This window comes from Gouania willdenowi, chromosome 9 (assembly GCF_900634775.1).
Source record: "Gouania willdenowi chromosome 9, fGouWil2.1, whole genome shotgun sequence".
NCBI classification, from domain to species: domain Eukaryota; kingdom Metazoa; phylum Chordata; class Actinopteri; order Blenniiformes; family Gobiesocidae; genus Gouania; species Gouania willdenowi.
In genome coordinates, this window is record NC_041052.1 from 25,190,815 (window position 1) to 25,206,251 (window position 15,437).

A 15,437-nucleotide genomic window follows, 5' to 3' on the forward strand; every position below is an offset into this window, starting at 1 on the left:
AAATATGAAACAAATCAAAGCACTAAAACTCTTTAAGTCAAGCAGGAACAAAAACATTCTGAACATTGCACAAGAAACTGCTCAAGTATAAACAAAGACATGTTTGTAATATTGCAACTGGCCCTCAACTATAGTCCTTTAAAATCTGAATTAAGCTATTGAATCCAAGATAATAAAATATATATCTTTTCACCTCAAAGGCAGTGCAATAATAGCCACACACACTTCCCACAACCCCTCTCTGGAAACATGGTTCCTCTAAGCTCTCAGACGCCAATGTGGCGCTCTGCCAGCGACGCTGTTCGATAACAGACATGGACATGCCAAGCTCCAGAGCCGAATCACTGCTTCATTGTGGCCGAGTCCTCCAGGAGAGCTCTCATGTCCAGCAGCGCTTCCTCCACAGCGCGGGCAAACTTGGCAGCGTTAGTCTCTTCACAGCTGTTGAAAGCTGTGATGGCAATGTTGATGTGCTCATCCATGGGATTGTAACACACTCCGTAGCCATCTGGTACCATTGGACCAAAGCACATTACGCAGTCTGTCTTTGAGCCAACCTGGATGAGAACGTGTGAGCAAACAAACATGACAACAACACATCATTATTTGCTCAATAATAATAGACACATGCTGCTTTGCGGAACCCCACCTGGCTGGTAGAGAGGTTATAATGATGAGCCACAGCATAGGAGGTGTCCATGAATATCTCAGGCATAGAGGTCAGGTCTTCAATACTTTGCCTCTTCAGCCCCAGGAGGTGTCGGTCTATGGCCTGTCCATGTATGGCCTGAAAAACATTGGAAAAACTCAACTTTAATGAGATCAAGTAATACCGTTATAAAATATTTCTTCTTCAACTGCAGCTCTTACATCGTACGTGTTTTCTTTGTGTGTCTGAACAGCTTTCTGCAGCAGGGCAAACCTCTCTGTGCTCTGTTGAAAACATTTACAGCTCAGTCATCCAACATGTTGCACATACAAGAAGAAATCCCTGAAACCTTAGTCATACCTTCTTTGCTGGGTTCTGCATCGCCTGGACAAACTGAAGTGAATCTTCAGTGGTTGCACGTATTCCATCAGTCCGTCCGTATTTAAACATTCTCAGTGATGCACTTTCATACGTAGAGCAACATAGCTTATACATCCTGTTATTTAAAAACAAGATATAAGAGTGCTGTGTCCATACACTGTGTCATTCTTCACAACATAAGAGGTTTCATACCTGAAGTAGGCGAGCTGTAAAGCCATTTGTACAAAGGCATCTGGACTCAGTTTGTACTGCTTTGGCACGGATTTTCCATAATGACTAAACATGAGTACTTTTACATCCAAGTCATGCACCATTCTGACAAATCAAAAAGAAGAATAGTGAAGTTAAACTGTACCCCGGAGACTGAAGCTGAACACAGCAGCTGTTTACATACATGTTCATGTTTTGTTTGGCTTTCTCAATGTCTCTCTTGACCTCCGCTGTGATGTTGAACCGCAGCTTCAGAGGCATTGCAAGTGGAACCATGGGAGAACGGACAAACTCGGTCTTGTGCCTGTTGACAGCATTGAAACAACCGATTTACTCAAATTCATCCACGAAAACCGGTTAACTACTGACAGACAGAGACTCACATGTATTTGACCACATGGTCAATGAGATAGACAATGGGTGGACCTTCAGCAGGTGCATGTTCGTACACAAGTCCACATGTTCCGTCTTCACTAACGATGAACTGAAAATGACTTCAATGTTAAAGCTGCTGGAGATGATGATTTTTAATCAGATAAAGACATAGCGTAGGCTCCGAGATTCTTTGCTGAAACTGTCGCTGAAAATTTTGTTTGATCTGGATTGATCTGAAACATTCTGTTATTGACAAAGTTGGGAAAGTTTTGAGCATTGCACTGTGGGATGTGGAGTCCCTTAGCCAGATGAATAGTAGTCATTTTACTTCATTCTTGGGCTGTGTTTGAAATTGCACACTAATGTACTACTCACTAAGTCTAACATCAAAATCAGCATGTAGTGCATTCACATTAGTTATTATGCAAGAAATACCCGGATGTATACTCCATCTGGACATTTCCTAAGTATGCATGGTGGGCACACTAGTCATACACACTAAATGGTAAATGGACTTGATTTATATAGCGCTTTATCACCACACTGAAGCAGTCCCAAAGCGCTTTACATATCAGCTCATTCACCCAATCACTCTCACATTCACACACCAATGGTGGCGGGACTGCTATGCAAGGCGCTAGTCGGCCACTGGGAGCAACTTAGGGTTCAGTGTCTTGCCCAAGGACACTTCGACACATAGTCAGGTACTGGGATCGAACCCCCAACCTCTCGATCAGAAGACGACCCACTACCACCTGAGTCACGGTCGCACTAGTCATACACACTAGTCGTGCTGGAATGTAAATTCATCCTGGGACTTGCTTCACAACATCCCCTTTTCAAAACTGTCTTCCAATAGTTTTTAACCCTTTTGTAAATAAGTTATTCAGTAGCACAATGGCGCATCTTCGATAATCTCCAAAATGTCGGCATGAAATGTGTTTTCCGCGAGTTTTATGGATGAAATGACCACATGTTGATTTTCTACTTGGTCACTTTCTCGCTTAAAGTGTTTTCAGAACTTTCAAAGGTAGCGAATCAACAGAGATATTTAGCCTCAGTGTGCTTCTGGGTTTTGTCACTGAAGGTTCTAAATGCATCTTGGGAAACTAGGAAGTATACTTCAGTGGGAACGGTCAACATCCTAATCATACTTATAATATATAGTAGACAGTATATACTCATTGAGCGTGTAGTGTATAGTACATTAGTATGCGATTTTGAATACAGCTTACCGTGATTTCTTGTGTTTCTTCCCCCTACAAGAAGGAGAGTGATTCGCATGACACTAATTTTGTTCCCAGTATTCCCAGTGATATCACCTCACTTCGAAAGACAATTTCTGCTAGATTCGGATCTTTGCGTGTAAAAAACCATCCGCCATTGTTTTAATGCAACTTTCGATCCATGAAAACATCAGAAAAGCCACTTTGGTCATGGAATGAATGAAGTAAAAACACTTCTATGCATCTGTCAATGGGACTCCACATCCCACAATGCAATGTTCAAAATTTTTCTGACAATATCAAAACCAACTTTTGAGTGACAATTTCAACCTTTGACATCTTTTTATTGAGTAAATGATCTTGGATTTAATAAACTATGAGGCATACACTTTATCTGATAAAAATAAGCAGCTTTAAACATTCAAACAGTCAAACATTGCAATGTTTACATTTACTGTTTAGTATGATTGGTGATTACTTCTAAACTCACCTGTAGTGTTTTATCAAACCAGCGATTGCCGCTATTCCAGCGAGCTCCTCCTCCATGCAGCATTTGCGCAGCCACACGACTTAAATACAGATCATCTGAAACTCGTGGCATGGGAGCGTCTAAGCAGACTGTGAAGATACTTTTCTGGATCGCACGGACAGACTCCTTGTTTGTCTTGTCTGTAAAAAACACAAGAAATTGCTATTATCCTGGATGTACTTGATATGCATCCATCGGAACGCTTCTTTTTTGTCTCACCCTTTATTAAGTTATTGTAGGCTTTTCCCCAAGTGTTGCGGTGCTGTGATGTAAGGATGCCGATGGGTTCCTTGTTAGTCTGCAAAGAGGAGTTCCAGATCTTCTCCAGCTGCATGTAAATCTGATCGACTGTCAGAGGGGAGCCATCACTGTTGTACACATCCAAGACAAAAAACTGAGGAGAAAAGAACAGAATCATTGAGCCACAAAGCCACCAATGAATTACCAGTATTGTCACACAAAGTACCTGAAAGTTGTGGACCACGGTGATGTGAGTAGGAACCGCTTTTCCTGCGGCGTGGTTTACAACAGTGTCTCTCTTTGGTCCAGGGATCCGACAGGAAGACAGGATCTGGTAATACTGGTTCATGCAGAGCGGCTTCCCACTCAGATACTCCACAGGCAGAGTATCACTACAACACAGAGCTTACTATTATTCATCTAAGATTTAAGTTTATGGCATTGCATTTATCAAATGTGTAAATTTGTTGAAGACAACTCACGTGTCAATCATTTTTTTGAAATCCAAAACACCAGCTATTAATTTAGCAGCAAACCTATGGATAAAACATAAACATGGTTTTCAGTTTTATCAATTTATCACAAGAAAGGTCCTTATAATAATTGGGCTAAATAAAGATGAGAAGAAAGAACAAAACATGCAACAAGAGAATATATCTATCAACAACTGTGAATTATACTGTAGTCTGTCACTAAGTACATTCAAATCTAGATCCAAATGGTAGCAGTTATTTATGCATCATTATGCGACTGAGCTGATTATTTCAGTCCATGTAAGACAATGAAAGGTAGTCAGCAGTGCACAATGGTGACGTTTATGTAACAGAGAATATTAATACTTGATTCAAAGTTTTTCAAAGATAAAAAAAAAAGTTGCAGATTTTGCACAATTTTGTCGCCAATACCAATATTTCTGCTATATTTGTATGTATGTGTGTCTCATTTTGAGCAGAATCATTCCAACTTTGACTCCCCATCATGCATATTTACTATGTCATCTTTTATGTGGAAGGACAGCAGGTTTATCAATAACTACTACACCAGACATTAAAATAACTATGATGCATTTGTATCTGTTATAAGTTTCCACATATTTCTGTGAGATTGTCAGTGAGTGGGCGCTCGTGGGTGAATGAATGTACACATACACAATAATGTGAGTGTGTGTGTGTGTGTTCAATGAATTACCACCGTGTGTTTGTGTCATGGACCTGCAAGCGTGAATGTGTTTGTGGGGTCCTGAGCACAGCTAGCTAATTCATCAGAGGGTAGTGATAGCAAGTTTTTTAGAAGTGGATTAACAGCGCTGTAGAGCATCAACATCTTTAGAATGATGATAAAATGTAGTTATGCAGTAATTACATTGTTGAATGGATGCATCCTATTGCAGTCCCATGCAATTCAACACTGAGCTAAACAAGTTTACAGTGTCAGTAAACATCTCCTCTAACTCACGCAATGCAACGTGTGTTGCTCGCAAAGGAGGAGCAAACACAAGTTAATAATGTTAATGCCATTTTAACACTGCGTTTACAAACAATGGACTAACCTGTCCATACTGTAACAACATGCCCTCACTTAAACTAGCAAAAGTTGGAAATTATTGTTCAAATTAACTATAAATAAATGTACAAGTCCTTGTGAGTGGAGTTTGTGCCCTTGTCAAAGTGTACCCACCCATCTTTCAGCAAACTAATATTTGTGCCACTGTCTTCTCTTCTCAATAAATATCCATATTTAGCACCAACATACTGAATTTGGTATCACACATCGAATGCCAATGATTTTCGCCATATCGATATTTTGTCCCACTCCACACTATTGACACTCTGTACCGACATTATGCAGTTTATTCTATCATGCAACAGTACACTAAAATATCAAACAAGCGATATAAATGTATGGCAAACACAAGAAATATCTATCACATGCAAACACACATCACATTGGGGTCAGACAAACACCAGGGTTTTAAACTGCTGTCCAGTGTGAGTGAGGGTGTGGTATTTATTTATTATTATCTTGCATCAAACCAACAAACATTTTATACATTACTTGTGTGTATTTGTTTTGAAATGAGCTATAAATAAGCAATAATCCAGTGTTGTGTGGTGTGCAGGTTTGGCATTCACCTGGAGATTTGCCAAATGTTTGACCCCTTCAACAAAAGCTTCCAGAGGCTTCCGGACTATTACAGTTATTCTGTCTCTGATCTTTGTGTTCACTTACTGCAAACTACATATGCTTTAAACAGCTCATGATTCAGTCCATAGTTTACACAGAACTTCTGAATGTATGGAGTAGGGATGTCCCGATACAACTTTGTCACTTCCAATACGATACCAATATTGTGGCCTTTGGTATTGAGCGATGCCGCTCTCGATACGATGCAATATCAGCACGAATCATACATATTTTTATTACATATTTTGTAGTGTGGAATGTTAGAAAAGGCTTGTTCAAGTGATGTTACTCAAACAGAGAACAATAGTCAGCAACAGTAAGTATGAGGAAAAACTGACCCATTTGTTATTATTATTATTGGTTACATAAATTTTAACCTTCAACATAATATCTACAGTATTCTACAATTGAATAAATATAATATAATATATATGGGAGATCTTAAATGCAGTCCGGTAGAATCCGATATTTGTTTTCAGGCTGATGTCAGACCAATATCCGATATTAATATCGGATCGGGACACCCCTAGTATGGAGCATTGCTTGAAGCAGTAAACTTGTTATGTATCAAAGGGAAACCCATGTTCAATGCGAGTCCTCCTCACTCCCAGTAGCCAAAAACAGCTGAGCAATGGCATTAGCGGCCATTGGGCTGTAAATAGCTCGCATGCAGAGAGAAGGCTGTGCAAAGGTCAGCTCGAAAATCCAACTTACAATAGCTTATTCACACTGTACTTCAATAGAAGATAAATCACATTTATACTAGATTAAAGGCTGCACTTACAAGTATGTAATTTATACTGATGAAGCAAACACTTAAAGAAACTCAAGAGTGCAGGAATAAAGTTGTGATTGGTTGTTGGACAAGGTTTAACTGGTCTGGTGTCTGACCTCATCTGTCCTTGGCGATCGTGAAAATGCATCCTGGGAAGAACAACCCCTGGACTGGTGTAAACTGCCACGGGCATACGGCAGTCCAGATAGGCAGACTGCATCCACCATTCGGACAGCTACAGAAAACCAGGACATGGGTGAGCACAACACAGAACAGACAGACTCCCCACAAACTCATCACCCTGGCCCTCATTTATCAACCGTTCATACGTTCAGATCTGAGCGTACGACATGCGTCCGACCATGTTCACACAAGCTTCGGTATTTATCAGATCTAATGCTACCATGAGATCTCACAACAGGTCTGACCTCGTTTACATAAATCTGAGAGCATGGAAGTGAAGCGCAACATGGCAAAATCTGACCGAGACTGGAAACAAAGTATTTAACAAACCTAAGCTGCCATTTAAGCATAAGCAGAGACACATTCAAAACAGATCTAAACAGATTATTAAAAATAATGAAACTAAATACAATGAGTTTTAAAAAAGCCCTCGTTTTCACTGATACCACTTTTTTGGTTTTCCTTTTATGGAATACTGTATAACCCGCTAATAAACTCTGCTACCAAGCAAGAGTGCATTGGTTTACCCAATCCTATTTCCTCCGTACAGCACATCACTGGAAGCTGTACGTACCAAATAGGACCTCATTCATGCTTATAAATGTCGATAGTTCCTTAAACTTTTGCAAATGTGCTGCAGTATTTAACCAGTAATGTGATGAATTATTGGTGAAATTTGGCTAAAGGCATAATAAACACGGAAGGAGCAACGTTTAGTCATTTTTAAGGCTTTTAAAGGATGTTTATTGCCTAAAGTGCGGACAAGTGAGATCGACATAAACACCATATCCATGTGTCTCTCCAGGATCTCTGTGGAGAAGTTGCCCACAGGGGGGCAGACTTCACCTGCTCAGTAGCTGATCCTTTACATAACGTTTAAATGAGCTTCTTTAAAAGGAGATATATGCATATATAGAATTTGCAAGCAATTTCTGCCACCACCAGGTGGCATATTACCTGTGACGGTTTTTTTTTGTTTTGCTTTTGTTTTTTAAATAGGATAAAACCTATTTTTTGTTATTGTAAGTTTTCATTTATTATTATTATGATTAAACATAAATATAAAGAAACAATAGTATTTGTGTGTGATATTTGTTTTATTGATGTAAATCTAAACATCAAAAATAGTCGAAAAGGAAGTGACGTCAATATATTTAGCCCTTATGTTAAAAATGATCTATCTACCGACGTAAATTTCACCTAACAGATTACTAAAAGCCGAAAATATGGAGTTGTACACAGCGGTGACGCTAGTGAACATTACATCAAACTGTATAAAGACACTGCGCACAGAAAAAGGCTTTGACGCCCGAGATGGCCTAGTTCATGGATGGCTCTGCTGTAAATGGGCTTATACTCACCCCACCAGTGGAAAAAAGGTACTACAGGTTGGCCGGGCTGGCAATATTTATTTATGTATATACTGTATAACTATGTCATCTAAAAAAAAAATCACATATGGCATGTTACCTAAGAACTTTGAATTTTGATTTTAGGTATTTTAGACATATTTCAAAGTTGAAAATTCCCAATAATTCTATGTATGGTCCCTTTAAGTCCAGTTTTCACATGTTCAAAAAGCAAATCTTTATTTTGCTCGACCTCAGATGTGAGGATGCTGGTTTTCATCTTGAAAAAGTATCTTTTCTTGTTTTACCTAAGTGGGCTCCAAAACAGGAGGGCGTAACATGTTAATGACGATCGAATTCACCGGCCGCATTTACGCATTTATCAGGATCCTATCATTTGTACACTGGGATTGGTCAAATACGAATGTTTCATAAATCACACGTTGGTCCTGTCGTACGACGTGATGTGCGCTCAAATTTGCACTCGTTTTCACGCAAGGTTGATAAATGAGGGCCACTGTGTTCAATCAAAGAAGAGTGAATAATGCTGAAACGAAATACCCAGTTATCCGTCTTGCGTGCTCGTCGTTCCAGGCCCTTCTGAAGTCTTTCTCCAACACCACTCTTCAGGAACTCCTGCACCAGCTCCTGGGTGTGCTCCAGCTCCTCCTCGCTGACAATGGGTTTCAGAGCATTAAGGTAGCGCTCACATGTCTGCTTCAGTTCAGGCACTGGCAGCTTTGGTAAACCCTCTTGATGTACCAGCGATCGCTCCTGGATCTGAATCACTGGTCTGACCAGGCGGCACGGCTTCCCTAAGCCTGGTCGCAACTAAAAGACATAAAAATATTCATGAGAGTAAGTCCAAATAAATTGTGCAAGTGAGGAATTTGGATGATCATAAGCTTTTATTTAGTCTCACCTAAACCGAGCATCATTTTACAGACCTAAACTATAGATAACATATCCACATACAGAGGTTTCCCCTTGTTTCCTGCAATTATTGTCATATCATATTTTCCAATTAATTTAGATTCAAAATACTGTGGGAGATGTTAACGTTGCAGATCATATCAGAAGTACTGAGGTGTCGCCTCATTCATTTAAAGCAATCAAATCATGGAAGAGTCCATGTGATGAGATGTAGTGAGGTAACTAATGAACAAAAGCTATGCAAACAACATTTGTAATTATTTTTCGAAGTACCTAACACTGCAATATGAAGAGTCCGTCTGTGGAAACTGACACCAAAACGACTTGATGAAAGGTTTGATGTATTTGTTTGGACCCAGTGTTGAGGCCTCTGCCAGCTTATAAATAGAAGGTTGACACAGTTAAACTGTGACATGCAGCTACAACCAGTATACACAGGGAGGAGACCTGTCTGCACCCCCATTACTCTGTACGGGTTTCATTACCTAGACAATGGATAATTATCATATATAATGAAATGTTATAACTCAGAATTAATGTGAATATAGCAACAATTGTAATGAGTTCAAATGAAGTTGTTTAAGTCAGAGGTTCTCAACTGGTTTCACCCTGGGACCCACATTTTGCCACGGTCATTAATTCGTGAGCCAATTAATCAGACCAAATGTAGTTTTTTTTATAAATAGCTGTTAAAAATACACATGTACATTTGTTTTAAAAAAACATTATGTCTATTTTCCTGTGAAACGTACATTCCACAGCATGCCTTTCAAAATAAAAGACAAGTCTAACATGAGACATTGAGTATTTATTTATTTTTGACCAGATGTCCGCGACCCACTTTTGGGTCCCGACCGACCAGTTGAGAATCACCAGTTTAAGTCAAACCATTTCTCAGTGGATTGGAGGGTTCGATAACAGTGTTAATTTTGACAGCAAATTTTGATGAGTTTTAGTCAGTCTTTTGACTAAAATGCAACTTCGTTGTAGTCATCAGAACTTCAGGCGACTAAATCTGTTACAGATATAGTCAAATAAAATATAGAGCATAAGAGTGAATGCTTTAAAAAAAAATTTAAATAATTTGCCATCCTACAATATCAAAATGTTTTTATTTATGTATTGTAATAAAAACTAAACTGTATTTTCATATGGGACAAAATCCAATCAGAACTCAAGTAACTATGTGGTTTTACGTATTGATCACATCAATCCAGTCTCTGTATTGAAAAACAACAACAATAATAATAATAATAATAATTCATTATATTTAAAAATCACCTTTCAGGCCACCCAAGTACACTTTACACTTTCAGTGCAATACATTAAAACAATATAATACAAAGAAGAAGAGAAAAGAAAAGGTTAGTTTTTTAATTTTATATAGTTTTCTTTGACAAGCATTTTTTTAATTAGTCACACAGACTAATCGGTTTTTATTTATTTTTACTTTGTAACCTGTGACAGCAAATAATGCTCTAAATAGAGAGAAATGTTTTAAAATATATTTTTTTGTTTAAATTGTGTAAAGTGTACTACTATAACCAAGTTTAATGGGACGACAGAGAGGGATTTCCGGCTGAACTTGTCAAAATAAAACTAATTCAGGTTCTTGATCGGCCGTTTCCTTATTATCAGCTATTATTATTACAATTATCATATGTTAAACACATTAATAGCACATGTAACACAGAGAGCTTCTGTGTAACAACTAAAGTTCTGCAACATGGTCGGAACATGTGCTTTTCTCAGCATGCGCATTTAGTTAAGTTATGCTAGGCTAACATTATGCAAGATGTCCCACAGTGCAGCAGATGAAAAGACACAGTTTGAAGTGAATAACACACATATGGAGGCTATGCATTGATTAGAAGCCCACGGGAATAACACAGTCGTGTCCCCCACGCCATCGCCCCTCCCCCTTTCACATGCTAACGTAACGTTACTGCGAATGTTTTCGTCCCGACAAGACGACATGCTGAGAAAGAGCAGAAAGACTCACCACAGCTCTGACAACAACAGCCAACATCATGTCAGACAGACGCGCTACGGTGTGTGTGTGTGTCTGTGTCTGTGTGTGTGTCTGTGTCTGTGTCTGTGTGTGTGTCTGTGTCTGTGTCTGCTCTGGTAAACACACGGTAACGGGTCGGTGCTGCAGTCATGTCTCAAGGACAAGCAGAGCTGTTTGTTGCTCTCAGCTGTTCGCCCCCCCTCGGACCCACAGCGCAAACACAGCCTGGAAAACCAATGTCACACATTATCATTAGCATTATCATTCACAACAACTACATCATATCATATAATAACACACAGGCTAATCACCATTAGATAATCAGTTAAATAACATGTTCAATGGGTTCCTCCAATGGATTAAAAAGCAAAGTGTGTTTACTGTGGTTCATTTATTCTTCAGTGTGGTAGAGAAATACATGTAGTAACAATAGATGAATATCGAATATAGTGATTGTTATCAATTATCAAATACAATGTAAATATTGTATATATATATACAATTATTTACTATTTGTTAATAATATGCATGCATTTGGTGAACTGTCATAATATATTTATAGTGGTAATATACATTTCTATAATAGTAATTGGCATTACATGTATTGTAATAAAGTTGATGATGTATATGGTATAGTTATATACTGTTTATTGGTGCAGTTCATTGATTATTTAATAAGTATACCAATCCATGTTGTATATGAAATCCATTTGATATTTAGAGGACATAACAGTAATATATTACAATAATAATAATGGGATTTACCTTTTTTTTCTTAGTCTTCATACATTTTTTTTTTTTATCGAAATAAAATACCAAATAAAAACATGTAATCACAAAAATGTGCATTATGTGTAATGCAAAATGCAAAATCTAAATCTGCTGCTTTCCTTCTTTAATCCAAAGCAAACTTTTAAACGCATACGTACTAACTTACTAACACGCTTTCTAAATGTATGACAACCAACACTGACTTATGATGAAAAGTGAATTTAGCATCAAAAGCAGAACTGTGGTGGAGCTCTATAGTTGTTTTTGTACGCTTCTATATTAAATGTATTCATTCATTATATTGATTAAAGGTTTGCGGAAGACTCGGATACAAAATGTAATTCTGTTAATTTAATGAACAGGAAGGGTACACAAATTTACAATAAAGATCCTAAAATCCTTCTATCAAAACAAAAAAGAAAATTCAATTTTAAAATAGGCAAAGTACCACAATGTCGCCATCAAGTGTTAAAAGTGTGCATAGACGTTACTTTAAAAACAAATGTCTGAAAATATGCCAAAGCAAACCAAAGACAACCAAGATGACTACAAAACATCCAGAAAAATGAACAGAACAACAAAAGACACAAAAATCACAGTTAACACACAAATCATTAACACAAATACACGGAAACACTTAAATAACTCATAAAATGAAAAACATAAATAACAAATTAAAAACTGCAATAAAAATACACAAAATCCTTCTTTTTTCTAAATCTGTATTATTGCGATATGTCAATTATTTATTTTTTTTTTTTCTGAAAGGTTTATCCAATCAAAAGTACCCATATCAGGTTGATAAATGCTAAATTAATCTTTATAAAATGCATAAACTCTTAAGCTTTATATTTTAGTCGACTACATCTGTAACCAATTTAGTCGACAAAAATCTTAATGTCATTTAGTTGAACAGAATATATAACTGAAATAGTCCCCATGACTAAATTTGGACTAAAACTAGTATTTTAGTCAAAAGACAAAGACTAAATTAACAAAATTAACACTGTTTGTGGCTCCAACTGTGTAATGGAAGTTGCCCATCTCTGCCATACAAGACTCAGGCCGTGTATACAAGAAGCATAGGCTAGTTTTAGGTAAATTATGTATTATGTGTGTGCAGCATGAATATTAATCTGGATCAGTGCTGCCACCACAGGCTGGAAATTGCACTGCTTCTCAGGAGAATGCTGATGGATGATCCTATAGGATGCAATCTCAGTCTCAATCCATGGGTAAAGACAATATAAAGGAGCTTTATTAACAACTTCACATTAAATATTAAACCTCTTTCATTCTAAACACATTTCAGAAAAGAGTAAATAGTTACTATATTAGTTAAGAACCATCAGCTATGCCATTCACGTATTCCTTACTATAGCTGCATCTGCTGTCAAGAAGTTGCACTCGTGTATGCACAGTAGTGCACCCAGGAATGTGGTGGGATACAATGGTAAATATAACAAAATTGGATGCAACTAATATACACAATCTTCAATAATTATTATATTCGTTACACCATTGCCAGCATCCAAGACATTTGTTTTTTTTTTTTTTTTACATGTATGTGCGTCAAATATTTTTATGTCCAGTCATGGAATAAATAAATAAAAACTACCAAGTGAACTACTCCAATTAGATTTAAAACACACTATCTCTGTTGCCTATGCTTTATTTTTTTTTTTTTAACATATAAGTTATTTAACACAAATTATAGTAATATTAATGCCAAGGTGAGGTGAAAAAACCTACTAATACATGAAGACATTTATTTACACACGTTGCAGGGAGGGGGGGGGGGGGGGGGGGGGGGGGTAAAAGCAAAAGCATACGCATGTTTAAAATAAAGTTATTTTATTGTTTCCTTAGAGCAGGCCCTGATATAAATATAACATTTACAGAACGCTTTTCTGCGTTTGGCTGGTGCATGATGAGGCTGTACAGATCTCCTCTGCCACATGATGGCGCTCGTTTAACATCGTCAACGCGTTTGAATCCACTAAAACCACCACAATAAAATACAAAAAAATAAAAATAAAATAATAATAACTAATGGAAAAAGTAGAGGTAATTTGTACTCTGTCAAGAAGTGGTATGGAGCAGTTAGACAGATGTAATTGTACAGAGATACAAAGTAGAGTGTATTTGTCTTTTTTTTTGTCTTCTTTTAAATAGTCACAGTTCAACAATGCTTTCCAATAACAGCACAGAGAAAACTGCATGTTGTGTCATAGTTTATTTAAACACAAATAATAATAATAATTAAAACAATACACTTAGAAAACAGTCATACAAGTCAAAATGCCTCGATGGCTCTGGTCCACCCACTGCCTGTTAACAGTGTGTGTTTTAAACAAATTGTCTGTGTGGTGAATATTTGCTCAAGGTCCGTCTGCTGCCAACTCACAAACTCAGATAGTCCACCTGAGCCCAGAACTGAGATGAGGTTAGAGATGTTTGTGTTGTCCAGCTGCTCTGAGCCTGAATGGGACTCATCATCAGTTCTCATCCTCTTAAAGGGCACCAGCCCAAAGTCTGGCAGATAAAACTCTGGGTCAACAATGTGAAAACTTGTGTCCATCTTTCTCTTCTTACTGTAGCATTGCGCGCCCTGCGGCTGTTTGTGCTGCGCGCAACAGTCTGAGTGGAAGTATCCGTTGGTGACAGTAGTCACCACATGCGTGTCCAAGTCCAGGACGGTCTTCTGGTTGGCTTGTGTGTTTGGGATAGGTAGCTCCCAGGAGGACTTCTCCACACAGCTCCAACACGATTCGGAAACCATAAGGTCAGAGTCACTTTGGGAAACCATTGCGCAGGCAGACGCGTCTTGGTGCGCCACCTCTGCAGCCTGGTGCACTCCGCAGTGCCAGGAGTCCGACTCTACCCCAGTAAAGTTACAGTAGAAGTCATCAGACAACTCCGTGAAGCTCCCTGTTAATTCAAGGTATTCTTGCCTGTCGCGGACTACAGCCACATCCTCGTAGTGATGCGTCCTTTGCGTTTGACACAAGTTCTTGCTCATATAAAACTGCCTGGCGTTTCTCAGTACGTACGTTACCAGTAAGTTCTTGTGGAGCTTGATGCCTCCTCTCTGCGTCCTGGAGCTTTGGATTTTCCTCAAAGAAATGGAGATGAGATTCTGTGCGTCAAATGCACACTCCATCCTCACCCGGGCCACCCTTTCTTTACTCCCGGTCTCTCAAATGGTTTGTTTCCTCACTGGAAGAAATATTCTGCTCTTTAGTTGAGATTCCTACTGGGTTCGCGGAGAATGTGTCCATAGCGCTCCATGTCTTCCCAGTAAGGACATGGGTTTGCGGCTCTCATCTTCCTCGCCACGCCCTCGCAGAGACTGTCCAATGGGAGGGAGGCGGTGCTTCAGTTACACGCAAATCTCACTACGAGCCTCATTGAAAATGCACGTAGAGGCTCCAGCAGTGCATCTCAGTCAGTGTGGACTGATCCTTTCAAAGCTCAGTGTGTGTGGACCAGCATCACCACACTGTACTGTGCATGTGGAGCAGAGGGAACAGCTGGGTGCTATTCAGAATGAGCGTTTATATGATAAAGTAACGGACTGAACAGCGCTGTGGAAGGAAGATGTGAAAGAAGAATCTGAAT

General features: G+C 38.6%; 2 protein-coding genes across 2 annotated transcripts; both read right to left on the bottom strand.

The window, feature by feature from the left end:
* Positions 1–14: 14 nt before the first annotated feature.
* LOC114469231 (carnitine O-acetyltransferase) lies at positions 15–11,255 on the bottom strand. Its single transcript, XM_028456507.1, has 14 exons — positions 11,037–11,255; positions 8,663–8,932; positions 6,686–6,804; positions 4,093–4,146; positions 3,837–4,002; positions 3,590–3,764; positions 3,332–3,510; positions 1,624–1,724; positions 1,425–1,544; positions 1,223–1,345; positions 1,010–1,145; positions 871–933; positions 650–787; positions 15–557 (listed from the first exon to the last, which is right to left on the bottom strand). Exons 1-14 carry the CDS (start codon positions 11,064–11,066, stop codon positions 342–344), a joined length of 1,890 nt encoding a protein of 629 aa, XP_028312308.1. The 5' UTR covers positions 11,067–11,255; the 3' UTR covers positions 15–341.
* Positions 11,256–13,695: 2,440 nt separating this feature from the next.
* LOC114469884 (immediate early response gene 5-like protein) lies at positions 13,696–15,140 on the bottom strand. Its single transcript, XM_028457771.1, has one exon. It carries the CDS (start codon positions 14,977–14,979, stop codon positions 14,113–14,115), a length of 867 nt encoding a protein of 288 aa, XP_028313572.1. The 5' UTR covers positions 14,980–15,140; the 3' UTR covers positions 13,696–14,112.
* Between the last annotated feature and the right edge of the window lie 297 nt (positions 15,141–15,437).